The sequence below is a fragment of the Thunnus albacares genome, chromosome 7 (genome assembly GCF_914725855.1).
Source record: "Thunnus albacares chromosome 7, fThuAlb1.1, whole genome shotgun sequence".
Taxonomy (NCBI): domain Eukaryota; kingdom Metazoa; phylum Chordata; class Actinopteri; order Scombriformes; family Scombridae; genus Thunnus; species Thunnus albacares.
The window spans coordinates 32121260-32136778 of NC_058112.1; the positions used below are offsets into that span (position 1 = coordinate 32121260).

At 37.2% G+C, this 15519-nt stretch overlaps 2 protein-coding genes across 2 annotated transcripts; both read left to right on the forward strand.

The window, feature by feature from the left end:
* Positions 1-7325, forward strand: LOC122985361 (hatching enzyme 1.2-like). The gene is made up of 8 exons (XM_044355954.1): positions 1-205; positions 1455-1500; positions 1774-1926; positions 2913-3030; positions 4100-4278; positions 6435-6516; positions 6962-7087; positions 7206-7325. The coding sequence occupies exons 1-8, from the start codon at positions 131-133 to the stop codon at positions 7207-7209; spliced, it is 783 nt and encodes a 260-aa protein (XP_044211889.1). The 5' UTR covers positions 1-130; the 3' UTR covers positions 7210-7325.
* Positions 7326-10637: 3312 nt separating this feature from the next.
* Positions 10638-15519, forward strand: LOC122985363 (hatching enzyme 1.2-like). The gene is made up of 8 exons (XM_044355959.1): positions 10638-10713; positions 10991-11036; positions 11591-11743; positions 13047-13164; positions 13340-13518; positions 13830-13911; positions 14518-14654; positions 15393-15519. The coding sequence occupies exons 1-7, from the start codon at positions 10645-10647 to the stop codon at positions 14642-14644; spliced, it is 774 nt and encodes a 257-aa protein (XP_044211894.1). The 5' UTR covers positions 10638-10644; the 3' UTR covers positions 14645-14654; positions 15393-15519.

The window sequence follows — 15519 nt, forward strand, 5'->3', positions numbered from 1 at the left end:
TGCCTCTTATCACTGAGCAAAGTGCTGTTTATCTCCAGGAGTTAACAGGCACACTATATACACTACATATAAACAGGGACTGCAGCAGGGTCCAGGTACAGTTTAACACATACACCTGCAGGCTGGTAACATGGCTTTCTTGAAGTACACGCTCAGTTTCCTGATCCTCCTTGTGGTCTCCGACTGCTCCTGGGCTGAAGAGAAGGTGAGGTTATGTGTAATTTCTCTGTGTGAAGATTTTTATGAATAGTAAGATTCAACATAAAGATGAAATGAATAACATGTTGTCAGTGGTGGAAGAACTACTCAGATCTTTTACTTAAGTAAAAGTACCAATACAGCAATGTATAAATACTGCATTACAAGAAGAAGTCCTGCATGCATGAAAAATCCTACGTAAGTAAAGGTACATAAGTATTAGCAGCAAAATGTACTTCAAGTATTTAAGTAGTGGTTTGGTCCCTCTGACTGATATATTATTATACATGACATCATTAGATAATCAATACTTTTAGCTTTTGGACTAATCTTTGATTTTTGGTGAAATATTGGATTGTTTGAACATTTATTGAAATGACACCATGTGAGAAGTTTAGAGGAAAAAATCACAATTTGGTGGAGCTAAGAGAATAAATAAGAATACAGGCTGGATGTGTTATCCATGGGCTGATATTTTTAAATCTGTTGTTAAATCCTGCTGCTGATCCCGTGGTTTCCACGGATGCTTAACAACATGTGTATTCTGTAAAAGGATCCACAAAGCACATTTAGATAATAATAAACACATACGTAATTAAAAGTAGAATATATAACAATATTGGACTCCAGGAAGATTTATATGGAGACCTAAAGTGTTTTAACACATTAACAATTAATATAACCATGAAATTGTAATTTTTTTTATTATTATTGAAGGTAACATTAGGAAATAAAGTGATCATTAGCAAAATGGAATTAAAGGTGCACTATGCAGGATTTTCCTAAAAAAACAATGTATAGACTCATACAAATGTAATCCCCCTCAATTATCACTTATGACCTACTAGAAGTGTGTGGCGGTGTATTTATCTGCAGGGACTCTGTCTTCTGCCTGTACTTCCTTATTATCTTGCTGTGTTCGGGATATTTGTGGGTGTGTAGCCCCCAGCGTGCAGGGTGTGAGGTTGGGACTCGTAGAGTAATGACCAGGTTACATCGCTGTCTTCATCTCTCTCCTCTTCTCCACTCGACTCTCTGTCTCTGTGTCATGAATGCATTAAGAGCTTCAGGTCTATGTGTCTGCTTGACCGAGGGCGGGGCTGAGCTACACACATGCAGAGCAGAGAACAGGATATATTATAGTGCAATTACTGTTTTATTTAATAAAGTAACAGTGTACTAATAGACGGTAGGCTACATGAATAAACTTTTCAGGTGAGTCCTTACTAATGACTGATGTCATCTCCGTGATCTAGCAACTATCTGTGTCTGAGCTGCTGTGGAGGGCCAACAAGGATGTTGGTAAGTCACCATGCATGTTCAAATCCTCAAATTTCAGTGTTTTTTGCCCCATTAACAGCAAGGTCGTCTGGTGATATATATATACATATATAGCTATATAAGCTTTAAACTTTCAGTCCTGGTTGTCTGCAACAATGCCTGCATTTCAACTTTACAATTATGATCAGATGAGAAACAGATACAATCTGAGTCAAAATTTCCAGTAGTACATTGATGTACTTATTGTTTATTATTTAAATTACTGATTGAGCCTTTAATGTCATCCTTCAACAGTGCGTACGGAGAAAGAGCCCTTTGTTCTGGATGACATTGCTTATGACAATGAAAATGAGAGAAACGCTGATCCCTGCACCGCCGAGGACTGCATGTGGAGCAAATCTGCTGACGGAAATGTCTATGTGCCCTATGTGATCGCTGGACATTACTGTAAGTGACTGACTATTTGGAACAGTGGAGCGATGGTAACTTTATGCTTACTTTTTCACTTAAAATCAATCATCAATATCAGATGTGAATATATTCTACCAACCATTTAGCTAATGGAAATTTTGAAACTTCTCATTCAGAAAGGAGATATAAACAATTTGTAAAAACATGTCATCTAAAATTAAGGAGGATTATTTATATTTCTTGTTATGACTCCTTCACTCAAATGGTTTTTACCCACATCAGTCTCTGTCAGTCAGTCACAACTTTGGTCCAAACTGAAACATCTCAACAACTATTGGATGGATTGCTATGAAATCTGCACAGTCATGATCTCCAGAGGATAAATCCTACTGACATTGATAATCTGACTTTCCCTCTAGCTCCACCATGAGATTAAAACATAAATGTATCCCTTTAAAACTAATAACATTCCCATCAGCCTCAGCTGTTCTTTTTGTTTAGTCCTAATTAGCAAAAGTTTGAATGCTAACATGCTAAACTAAGATGGTGAAAATGGTAAACATTATACCTGCCAAACACCAACATGTTAACATTGTCATTGTAAGCACGTTAGCACGCTGATATTAGCATTTGCTTCTAAGCATCATTCTGGCTAAATAAAGCCTCACAGAGCAGTTAGCGTAGCTTGTCTTTTTACAAAATGTTTTGCCACAGCTTGGATTCTTTTTCATTTACTTTTTTAAATTAATCTACCCTTTTTATACCTAATATTCTCTAATGTTTTGTTTTGTTTTATACCTGCAGATAAAACAACTTAGAAGACAGCTTCTAAAATGTTTTAATTCATTTTTTATCTAAGGATTTTCTCAGAGGAATCAAAACCTTTGACCTTCTCTTTCTTTCTCTCTTTATCAGTACAATTTCCTTTTGGGATTAAAAAAGTATTTTATCTTACTCTATCTAAAGGGATTTAAAAAAAGACAAAATTGAAGATACTGTCTTACTTCTTTGTGTCTTCTCAGCACCTCGTGAATACGCCATCATCCAGCGTGGCCTGGAGTCCTTCTCCAGTGTCTCTTGCATTCGCTTCGTCGAACGCGACGCCCAGAGAGACTACCTGAGCATCCAGTCCGACAACGGGTAACATCTGTGTGTTTTCTGTGATTGTGTGTGTTTCTAAGTATGGTAGGTTTATATTGCATTATAAAATGCAATAAAATTAATATAGATCGATATTAGCTCTCTCAAACACTTGCTTTCATCATCCACACACACTAATAGCTTGAGCAATAAACCTTTCGTATTCATGATAGATATGATATGATATAGGGATAGCAAACTTCAGGCTAGAGGCAGGTAGTAGGTTACAAGCGAACCAATGCAAACCCTGAAGTGAACAGACGAGGGCTTTGAAGGTTGTACCATTTCGAGGAGGGACTCTTTTTATATATTAGGTAAAAGCATCTAATTTGCCTGAATTGAGTGAAACACAATGAAAAAACCAATGGTGGGCCTGTCCATAACTAATTTATATATTTTTTCAATTTGTGTTAAAATGTAATAATGTGATAATTATCATGACATTTTTATCAACCTTAATTTTAGGGGCCCCCGCCTGGTACTTGAGGCCCCACGCGCTCTGCGTACTCTGCGTATGCATAGCAGTGGCACTGGGGCTATGACATTTTATATAGAGTCATTAAAGTTAATTAACCTTAATTTGATTAAATATTATATCTAAGTAGTCAGAATATTAATCAACTAATCAATTAACCAACTTTTTGATATTCGATTAATCATCTTGAGTCACTTTTTAAGAAAAAATGCTAAGATTCTCAGGTTTCAGCTTCTTAAATGTAAATATTTTCTGGTTTCTTTATTTCTTTATGATAAACGTAATACCTTTAAGTTTTGGACGGTTGGTCCGGTCACCATTTTTCTAACATTTTATAGACCAAACAACTAATCACTTTAATCAAGAAAATATTGACAGATTAATCAATAATGATAGTAATCATTAGGTGCAGCCCTGTTTTTATAATTCATCTCATTCTAACTGCAATGTAATGTATCCAAGAGGACAAATATTACTGTTGATAAAAAATCACGCTTTTATAGACTGAACAATGAATACCATTTTCAACTGAAACTCCTCTGGCCTGCTGTGATCGTTAATTTCCTTCTATTTCCTTCTATTTCACTAATTCAGCTGTTGGTCCTACGTTGGCCGCCGTGGTAACGCTCAGACAGTGTCTCTGGACCGTAGTGGCTGCCTCTACCACAACACCGTCCAGCATGAGCTGCTCCACGCCCTCGGCTTCAACCACGAACAGTGCCGCTCTGACAGGGACCAGTACATCCGAGTCCTGTGGGAGAACATCATGCCCGGTCAGTACCTGAGTCTTCACATAAAAACACACACATAAAGAGATATACCATGATGTAACAGTAATCCAGATTTTTCTGTTAGACCTTAACCTAAATCTTAAACCTAACCTAAATTTACTCCTAACCTTAAATCTAAATCTTGATCCTGAGTGAAAGGAGTCTGTCTTAAAACAACAGTCAGATGCCAAAATGAACATTGAAGCATGTTTTTCTTGCTGTAATCATTCCTCCTGTTCATACTGACCATTAGAAGATCCCTTCATAATGCACTTACAATGTAAGTGATGGAGGTCAAAATCGACAGTCCTCCTTCTGTGCAAAAATGTATTTAAAAGTTTATCTGAAGCTAATATGAAGCTTCAGCGTCCAAATGAGTCAAATCAAGTAGATATCTTTCAACATTTAGTGCCAAAGTTCCTCTTTTTGTTACTATACTTCCACCGCAGCTCAACAGCAAACATTGTCTGAGGAAACACAAAGAGGGAATTTGATGCTAAAAAGACCTTAAATGTGTCAGATATCCACTTGATATGACTAACTCAGACTGATGAAGCCTCATATCGATGGCCAAAGCGCAAAACCTCTTATCTGCAGCATTTTCTGATTGGCGGATTTCACTTTGGATGATGAGAACAAGGAAGGCTGCTCATATTCAGTCTGTCTGCAAGATAATCCCGCCCTTCATTGTGACAGAAAAGTCACACAACAAAACAAAAACACAACGCAGAGTCCCTGGGTGTGTAGAGAGGCTAAAGCACGAGTGTGTTACACAATCACTGAACATTCATTTCCAGCAGACGAGGAAGCAAATACACTGAATTTAAGAAATTTCCCACTTAGGGAATTCTGACCTTAGTATACTACAATGTAGTAACTATTACATTTACTACATCTTTTTACCTGAAAACAAACTTAATTTTATTTTTAATTTAATTTTAATTATTAACTTAATTTAGAGCATCGTTTTGTAGAACCTCTTCCAACTTGCACCAAGTGCAAAAGCTCCTATCTGCACTTTGTGAGGCATTAATATCTAGTCAGTATTGTTAACACATAATATAATAATATAGTCCAAAAACAGTGTATTATGTATTGGGTATCCTTAACAAATAGCATTCTGCAAGAAAATAAGTGTTTTTACTTTTCTCAAAAAACTGCATTTTTCAGATAGGAGGTTTTGCTCTTCGGCCATCGATATAAGCTTCACATCAACTTTTAAATGCATTTTTGCATAAAATGACAAACTGTGGATTTTCGCCCCCATCACTTAAATTGAAAGCATATTTAAAGGGGATCTATTCTGTACAGATTGTAAAGCCCCTTGAGGCAATTTTGTGATATTGGGCCATATAAATAAAATTGACTTGACTTCACGTATTTCATTCAATTCAAAAAGAAAAAAAAAAGTTTGATATTTAGTACTGTGCAAAGGTTTTAGGCACTAAAAGTAAAGTGAGGATGCTTTCAAAAATATTTATCAAATAACTTCATACAAAGTTCAGTAAACAGAAGAAACATAAATCAAATCAATATTTGGTGTGAGCACACGTCGCCTTCAAAACAGTCCCCCTTGTTTTTTTTTTTTTGTCACTGAAGGTCTTTATGACTTTGACTGTATGTTTGGGGTCACCCTAACCCTAACCCTAACCCTAACGCTAACCCCCATACACCTGAAAATAGGATATTAAAATTGGCAACATTTGGGGCGCCCCCGGTGGCCTAGTGGTTAGGGAACGTACCACGTGGCATCAGAGTCCCTGGTTGGACTCCTGGCTGTGAGACCTTTATTGCATGTCATACCCCTGTCTATATCTCCCTGTATTCACTGTCATACCCCTGTCTATATCTCCCTGTATTCACTGTCTCTCCACTAAACTGTCAAATAAAGGAAAAATGCAAAAAATTTTACAACATTGAATTGCTGAGGTCATGAGAACTTAGGGACCTAAAGCTGTGGTCATTTAGCCACAAAAGCTTTGAGAGAGTCCTGCCTTAACTCCCAAATCTACTTCACTGTACTTACCAACCAAAACAGAAGCCTAAATCTAGCCTTAATCTTAAACCCAAATCCTAATCCTAAAAGAGATGATTGATCAAGTTCAAATCTCTAAACACAAACTCAGAGACAGTTAACCATGTGCTTTTCATTTTCTCAGGTTGGGAGTACAACTTCGACAAGATCAACACTCTGAACCAGAACACTCCCTATGACTACACCTCTATCATGCAGTACCACAGGTTGGGGATTCTACAATCTGCTTCATCTACCATCTGTTTATTTGGACAAATTATTGATTTTATTGATTTTGCTACTTTCACTTTCACTTCCTTGTTTATATTACATTTTAAAAATTTAACAGCAACATCTTGTTGCTCTCTCTGAATAATCCACCGACTTCAGTATCAACAGTTTTTAATACTAACTATTTCCTGGGTCAGAAAGTAGTTTCAGTGTAAATGTTAACCCAGAGTATGTGGATTATCCACAGTAACATGCAATAAGAGAAATCTCTGAGACAGGTGTATCAAAACCTCAGCACATAAAGCTACAGTATCAACATGGCTAGAGGTGAGAAAATGGATTTTCTTTGGGTGAACCCTTTCAACAATATTTGAATAACAATAATTCTTAATACAAACTAAAAAAAAAAAAAAGTAACCTCCGTATTTTTAATAATTCCAGGTATGCCTTCTCTGGGAACGGTAAGCCCACTATGCAGCCCATCCCCAATGCAAATGTTGACTTTGGCACCAGCACCGAGATGAGCAAGAATGACATCCTCAGACTGAACAGGCTGTACAAGTGTTGGTAAGATGCTGTACTTCTGTTATTGTTCTCTGTATAAATTTAACTTGCAGTGACTCGTGAGAAAATGTAAAGCTGTGTTTGTTGCATTTAACATGTTTCTGTTTCTGTTTTCCACCAGGTGATGAAAGCAGCCCTGACAACACAGTGCCAGTGCAGACATCATACCATCTTTTTTAATATTCTGAGAATGTTTCTTCATTCTTTAATACAATTGAATAAAAAAGTGGTTCCAAATTAACATTTATGTGCATCTGCATTGAAATTTTTCTTGTCATTTGTGCACAAGTATCTATACATTACCAAATGTTTATGCAGTTAAGATGTGTATTCAAAGCTGCATTATTTCTTTATATTAACACTAAATCAAATGCCTACTTGTAATATGAAAGGTGTCACTTGAAACCACATCTCATCACTATTAACTCTGCAGCTATACAGAATGTTTTAGCCTCTTTTAACCCATAGCTTTGGTCCAGTCTGAGCCATTGCCTGTATATAAATATTGACATCACGACAGCTCCCCATGAGTGAAGCCAAAACATCTTGATCGCCACCTGGTGGCTGGCAGCAGTATAGGTCATAAACCCAGGCACCTCAATGTTAGCAGATGGGACAAACTAAAAATATCAAAGTACATGTCAAGTAAACTTTTCCCAAAGATGGTTTCTATCATTTTAAGTAATTCTTATCACGCTGGTTTATGTCCAAGTGCTCATTTTTTCTGATAAGTTTGTTTTAAATTAGTTAGTTGACAATATAAAAAGGGGGTGTGATGCCATGATTGACAGCTGCTCTCAAACTTCCATCAGGCGGCAGTACAGCTGAGAGGGTGTGTCCCACAGGCATTCACCCCGCTGCCTGACTCTACTGTAAAGACTCTGACTCCAAATGGTGTCACACAAGCAAGATGACAGCTCCCAGAAAGAAGATATTTTGGCTAGGAAGTGGAGACCATATTTATATACAGTCAATGGTCTGAGCGCTCTCATCCTGTTTCCAGCAACACTTTCCAGTAGATCAACTCTTATAAACTAATTGCCCAGCAGCAAACAGCAGACAAAGTGGAACATCTGGCAGCTAAAGGAGTTGGTGGAGACCAAACCAAACTCCAATCAGATGATAAAAGCAGGGCTGTGTGTCTGTGCTTGCTTTGGAGTATGTCTGCCCCCTAGTGGACAAAAACAAATTAATGCCACTTCAAGTCGGTTATGAGGGTTAAATTGTGAGCTTTTTCACATTCCTCTGTTGGAGGAGGAAAGTTTCTCTGTGCTCACCTTAAATCTGAGTTCAACACGTGTACCTTTGAGCATTATTTGTGACATCAAAACTAGTTTGGAGCCAATCATGGTCCAGTATGTAACTTACACAAGTGTGGAAACGTGAAGCCTCCAGTGCACAAACACTGAGAATGGACTTTTCAGTGAAGTAGGAGACATCTTGTAATAGATGTAATTTTAAGATGTTTTTATAAAGTAATTTAACTTTTTCATGGACATTATCAGACACAAATTATTATTTAAGGCAGGCTATTTTTATACATTACCAGTCAAAATTTTGGACACACTTTCTCATTCAAGGGAATGGGAACTTTTGACTGGTACTGTATGTCTGAAAACATGTCTGGAACTTTAACTAATTAGCATTCAAATTGCCATTCACATTGTTGTATCACACATATACCGCTGAAATTGAATTCTCAGCAACTCGCTAAAGATGAAGAAGAAATCCAGAAATCTTGTTGCAACATCTGATTCACTGACTAGATGAGGCTTGTCTGGTTTTATTTTATTCAATGTCTCTTGGTGGTGTATTGGAAGTGGCTGCAGACGTTTATTAGTCAGATATCTCAAAACTTTGGCACATGCAACCAAACTGCTTGCATGGCTAGATATCACTACAGTGATAAGTGAGAAATTACTTTTTTTGAGTGAAGTGATCATTTAACATCAGTGGCATCAGCCAACAAAAGAAAACAGCTTCAGATTAATCAGATGCTCTACACCGGGTTTCTCACCATAACATGATAAAGGGGGGGAGATATATGATGACTGTGAGCTGATTATGAAGGACTCCAGTCATTCAGTGTGTTGTCTGTGTGATTAGTGATTACTCTGTTGTAAGGTTAATGCTTCTTCCTGACTGTCAGAGATTGAAAAACCAGTTGGCCAGTCGGTGGAAACAATCTTTATGAGGTCTGTTTGGTTCAGGTTTGTCCCCAGCTTCAAGGCAACTGACCTTTTTAGCAACAGACATTTTGACTTCTCATACTGTAGCAAGAGAAGCACAGGTGTTACTGATCACTTTAATGATGTCTCTGTTTCTATTTAAGTGTTCCAGTAAGCCATGGCCATGTGACAGATCCAGCATTAGCAATACATATCAGAACAATGAAACTAAAGCAGTTAAATGGAATTCAGCCATCATTCATTTTATTATTTACACCTGTGTCACAGTATTTACATACTGTGACATGTCAAAAAGTCCTCCAAGAGAAATGTCTTATTGGGGGATACTTGAGAGCCATTTACGTGCTTATCTGTGTCTCCAATGTAAATAAAAATTAAAATAGTGTTACTGTATATAGTTCTGCCTTCACTGTATGTTGTCGTTATTTTGGCAGTTACATCTTAGTTTAAGTGGACTTTTTATTAGCTCAGGAAAAACAGACAAGAGATCAGATGTGTTGGTTTAACATGGGCAAAAATAGGCATTAGCCAATCATAAATCAGGATTACAGAGGCTGCATCTTGGTTGTCCAATCATATCCTCTCCCTCACCAGACACAGCCTGACTGGAGATGAAACATCTGCCAATGTTAGTTGTAATTTCTTGTTTTGTATGTCTTGTTATTCTCTCCTTTGCATTTCTTAAAAAATACCTGCCACCAATTTCAGTCAAACATATTACAATAATGTACTAAATTTGAAGCTATCCCTCAGTAAATTAGATATAAAATCAGTAAAAGTGAAGAAGTGCATTCAGACTAATGGATGTAAAAAGTATAAAAACAGAGAATGTACGAGTAAAAAATGTCTTCTGTTCAATACAACTCATCCTGGAATAAAATAAGTGTGATGTTGTAAGATTACATTTTAAAAAGGAGTAATTATATGAATAGTCCTCTGCCTCACTCTGACAAACAAGCTCACTTGTTGACAGAAAACATTCGAGGCCAAGTACCTGGTCGAAATCAAACAAGATTAGGAAAGCTCTTTTTATGGGAATAGTGCAATGTGGCATCAAGGTGAAATATTCTTATCAGGCATTTTCACTCACACACTTTTTCCCCAACTGTCCTAAATATATCCCTAAATGGATGGCTTTCCGGTGCAGCTGATGCTTTATAATGTGAATTTGCACCATTGACTGTGTTTTCTTCCCTTGAAGCATAGCAGTAAGTATCATTTATCATTTGTCATCATCATCATCATTTTAAATGCTGTTTCTGAGTGTTTTTGAGTAACAAAGGTGACAAAAAATAAATATGTAATGACAGGAAAATGTAGTCATTGGTATTTTGTTGGTTGTTTGTGTCTTGCTGCAGGTTATTTTTTGACATGGTTGCACAGAAGTGCATTCTGGGCCTTGTGGTCCTGGTGGCTGTCTCAGCCTGGGCTGAGGAGGAGGTGAGGCTGACTCCAGTTGTATTACATCTACACTATTTTTGAAACTAAATAATCACTCTAAATTGGTTTCTCTGTCTCCTTTTTTTTCTATATAATTTCTGGAAAACTCCTGACTCTGTAAGTTCCCTGTGTTTGTATTTCATACAAACACAATTGCATCATATATAATGATAATGCTAAAAACAATAATGCCATGTAAAAAGTGCTTAATCACAGTGTAACAGTTAACCAGTTAATAAACTAAAACCTCAATCACTCTTTCCTGCAGGTCGATAAGGGTTTGACTACTTCAGAGCGGATTGAGAGAGTCAACAGAGATGCTGGTGAGAATTTTTAAGAGTCATGAGAAAGTGTACATCACGTTTTTGTTTGCTCTGATCCCTATCTTTGGACATTCAGGGTGGGTGATACCACAACATTTGATTTCCATCTGATAAGTATAACTAACAAGGCCTGAATCCCCAATATCAATACAGATACCTTTTATTATAATAAGCAGCTAATGTATTATATTTTCACTGTTTAAGAAACATTGAGCATTTATTTTATTCATTTATTTTTTGCAATTCTCTGGTAATTCCTGAATCATAGGGGAAAGTTTTAAATGGTCACTGACAAAAAGTTTATTGTGTGAATTTTCTGAATTGATAAAGTGATTGCCACATGCACGTGCTTGTTCTGGTGCCAAGAATGTGATGTAACGAGAAAGGGATCTGTTTTTTGTTACTACTACTGATTCTTGAGCTAACAATACTCAAAACAAGACTTTGATGACAGCTCTATCTTCCTCACCAGCAGAAACCTCAGATCTTATTGGCAGACTGATAATCCCAATTAGAGGAAAGTATTCTTACATTGATCACTTTCTTTGCTGCAGTCCGTTCTCCTGATGAGCCCTTCGTAGAGGACGATGTTGCCTTTGATTCTGAGGCTGAGAGAAATGCTGACCCCTGCACGGCCAAAGGCTGCATGTGGCCCAAGTCTGCCAATGGAAAAGTCTACATAGCCTACGTCATTTCCAGCGAGTACTGTGAGTGCTAAATACTGTGATTTAGCCCTTAAAAGTGCAATATGTGATTTCTGAAAAAAAAACAATTTTAAAGTGAATCCACATATGTAATTGAATAATATGAGTTGATAAAATTGAAGAAGCAGCCTTTTTCCAGCATTCATACTTCAACATGTAGGACCTTTACTCTATTGTTTACATACATCAGTGATATCTAATCATCCATGAATGAAAAAAGAAACCATCAGTCAGTTAAAAAAACAACTTTTTTTATTGCACAAAATTGTTTAATGTCAAGGTCTTCTTTCATAACAACATGTCTTCCCCTAAATAAAACCTGCATGGAAAAGTCCTACTATTATGAAACTGTTGGGAAAGTCCCTCAACATGTCCAGGTCAGTATTTCTGACACAGCATATCCTAAAAATCTTGTCAACATGCTTTACCAATGTGACAATGAGCCTCATGCAAGAATCACTCGTATGAGCAGATTCATTCTTAAGCGGCACACATAACTGATTTAAGAAAATTTATGTCATTCATCAATTTTCTATGAGGTACAAATAAAATGTAAGAGTTCAGACATGTATGAGTCATGAACAGATAGTCTCTGTCTTTATAAGGGGAGAAACACTTGTTTAATTTATGTCTTAATCTCAAGGAATTTGGAGTTGAAATATGATGGCAAATTCAACTAAAATAAAATTATTTTATCATCATCATCATGGCTGCCAGTTTACTGAAAGGATTTTTACACCTCGTGTTTTTTCTTGGCATATTTTGTCACAGGGACTTCTACATTTCATTAGTTGTCAGCAGCAGTGTCTATCTGCAGGTCTCTGTCCAGTATCATCTTGTGTAACAGCTGGCAGTGTAACATCACCTACTGTAGGCTATAATATTCCAATATCTCTGTGACTGTCACATCCCTTGATCTGATATTTGTCATAGAGCACTTTGCTTTGGAAATATGTTTATTTAGCAACTATCTTCACGTCAAACCATTCCCTCTTTATTTCTGTCACAGTGCAGCGCTTGTGAATGAACCTCACCACAAGAACAGGTCGCCTTATATTGACATTTTAGTTGCGTTGATTTTGCTAATGATCAAATATAACAAAGGCGCACCTCCTTATGAACAGGTGACATTCATCAGGCTGAAACTAATACTTTACGACAAGTTTCGGCAGTTAAGAGACGAATGGGAAAATGTTCTTGCATGTCTATTGTTTTGTAGTTATTGTGCCTTTAATATCATAATATCATGTCAGTGTTTTGGTTGGTGTGGTGTCAGTTTTAAGTGACCCTTTGCTGTTTTTTCCAGCCCCTCGTGAGGTGTCAGTCATCGAGCGTGGACTGCAGTCCTTCCATGATTTCTCTTGTTTGCGCTTTGTCAAACGCACCGGTCAGACAGACTACCTGAACATCCAGTCCCTTAATGGGTACGCATGTATTAGATACTGCACGTACAGTTTTGGAAATACTTTGACTGGTATCCTGACGTTTTTAAAAAAAAAAAAAAAAAAAAAGTTTCCTTCTCTCTATGCTAAAACTAAACAACAGTAGACAAAATGACTGACAGGTTGTCCTGAAATCTCTCCCAAATTGTCATCACAGGTGTTACTCTTACATCGGCCGTCTAGGCAACGCACAGACACTGTCCCTGCAGCGCTCAGGTTGTGTTTACCACGACACGGTCCAGCACGAGGTGCTCCACGCACTGGGCTTCCAGCATGAGCAGAAACGCTCTGATCGGGACCAGTACATCCGCGTTGTGCTGGAGAACGTCACTCCTGGTTTGTCTGTTTGCAACTGTCACAGTAATATAACAACTAAACTGAGACGTTTAGATTTTAAGTAACTTACAAGGGATATAATGCTGCACCATAAGATCTATTTTTGATATTAAAGGATGGGGATGGTTATTTTCTATATTGGTTCTCCGCATGAGATTTGTTGATATTAAGAAAAATACAGAAAATCTCCAGAAATCATATAACCCCAGTTAAAGCCCCGAAGTAAAAACCCCACGGGCCACATAATGTATGAATAATGGATAGAGACACTGATGGATCTCATGATAATTGTTGTCTTTTCACATCTTTAGGAAAGGAGCACAACTTTGACAAAGTCAAGACTCTGAACCTGGGAACCACCTACGACTACGAGTCTGTTATGCATTACAGCAAGTAGGTAAAACAGAAACAACTGTGACTGCTCTCTTTGTGGTGGAGGGCATGAGAGATGACCACAGCAGGTGTTATGAGTGAATGTTGGTCTAAATCAATCTTATTATTTATGAGGTAAAAGAAAAAGATGCCCTTTCTCCCCTACCTGCTTTGAATATGAATATGGAACCAAAATATTTATATTGTACTAATTTGACAGAAAGCTGCCTTTCACATTTTTCATAACAAACCAATAAATTAAATAACGGATTGGTCAGGCTGCTGTGAACAGGCAGGGCTTGATTTTATTCACTAGGACTGTGTGTGTGTGTGTGTGTGAGTGTGTGTAAAGTACTGTACTTCTCAGAAACTACTAGCTAGTTTCAAATTAGTGATTTACTAAATCCAATTGCACCATTAAAACTTAAATAATGTCTTAGCTTGTAAAAACTTCAGTCAGCAGTTCACAGCGAGATGGAAATATCCGATTATGCTAAGCTAACAAACTTTTGTTTTGTATTTCCTCCTAAAAATCTTTCAAAGACTTTCTGGCAACAGTACAGTTCTCAGTTGTTGCACTCATCTTTTTATCAACGCTCATTAATGTTTTGCACTTTGTGGTTTCAGGTACGCCTTCTCCAAGAACAACAAGCCCACCTTGGTGGCTATCCCTGACTCCAGTGTTCAGTTTGGCACGGCCACTGAGATGAGCCAGAAGGACATCCTCAGACTGAACAGACTGTACAAGTGCTGAACAGTGTTATGTAAATGTCATCTTTTCAACCATAACAGATTTTATTAAATATAAATCCCTTAATCAACAACATGAAGGAAAAAGTAAGTTTCTTTATATGAATTAATCAGGTGAAAGTATTGTTTTGAATTCCTGATATGCAGTTTACTCAGCAGTTAATTAAATGATAAACCTACAACCAGCAACTCTCATAAGTGTGTATCTCTCGCACTTACAGATTAACCCTTTCATGCATGAATTATGATAACCTCAGTCAGGATTTTTTTCCTAAGTGTTTTTATTCCTCTTTAGGCATGAAAAAAATATTTGAATGATGATTAATTCTCATTTTCTCCCAACATAAAATCAATACTTGGAAATTTTAACAATTGTATTACTCCTTAGTTGTTACTTGATGTCACAAAATTTTATTTACCTGCAAGGGTCTATTACTATAGAAGGATTAGCAAGATGTTCCTGAGCTGTTGAGCATTTCCGGCCAGCAGGCGGCCATCTTGGTTTTGAGCTTTTACAGTCTATGGTTTTGAGAAATTTGTATTGCACTTACAAAGGCTGGCCAATGAATGGCAGTGTATGGGATGACACACTAGAATCCACTGTGGTATACCATTAAAACCCCATGCATATATAAGAAAACGGCTTTTGATTAGCCATAGTGATTAGCTGTAGTGATCACTATGCATGAAAGGGTTAATGAGAGAAGTTGATTTCCTGATGCACTAAACTTTAATGTTCTCTTTTTTAACAGTTGCCCATGCTGAGAACACAGCATTACTTCACAAAGAGAATCATCATCATCATCATCACCACCGTTGACCATCGTTGGGTCAACAGTAATGGTTTAATTATCAGCAATAAAGTTGCATTTAAGCATA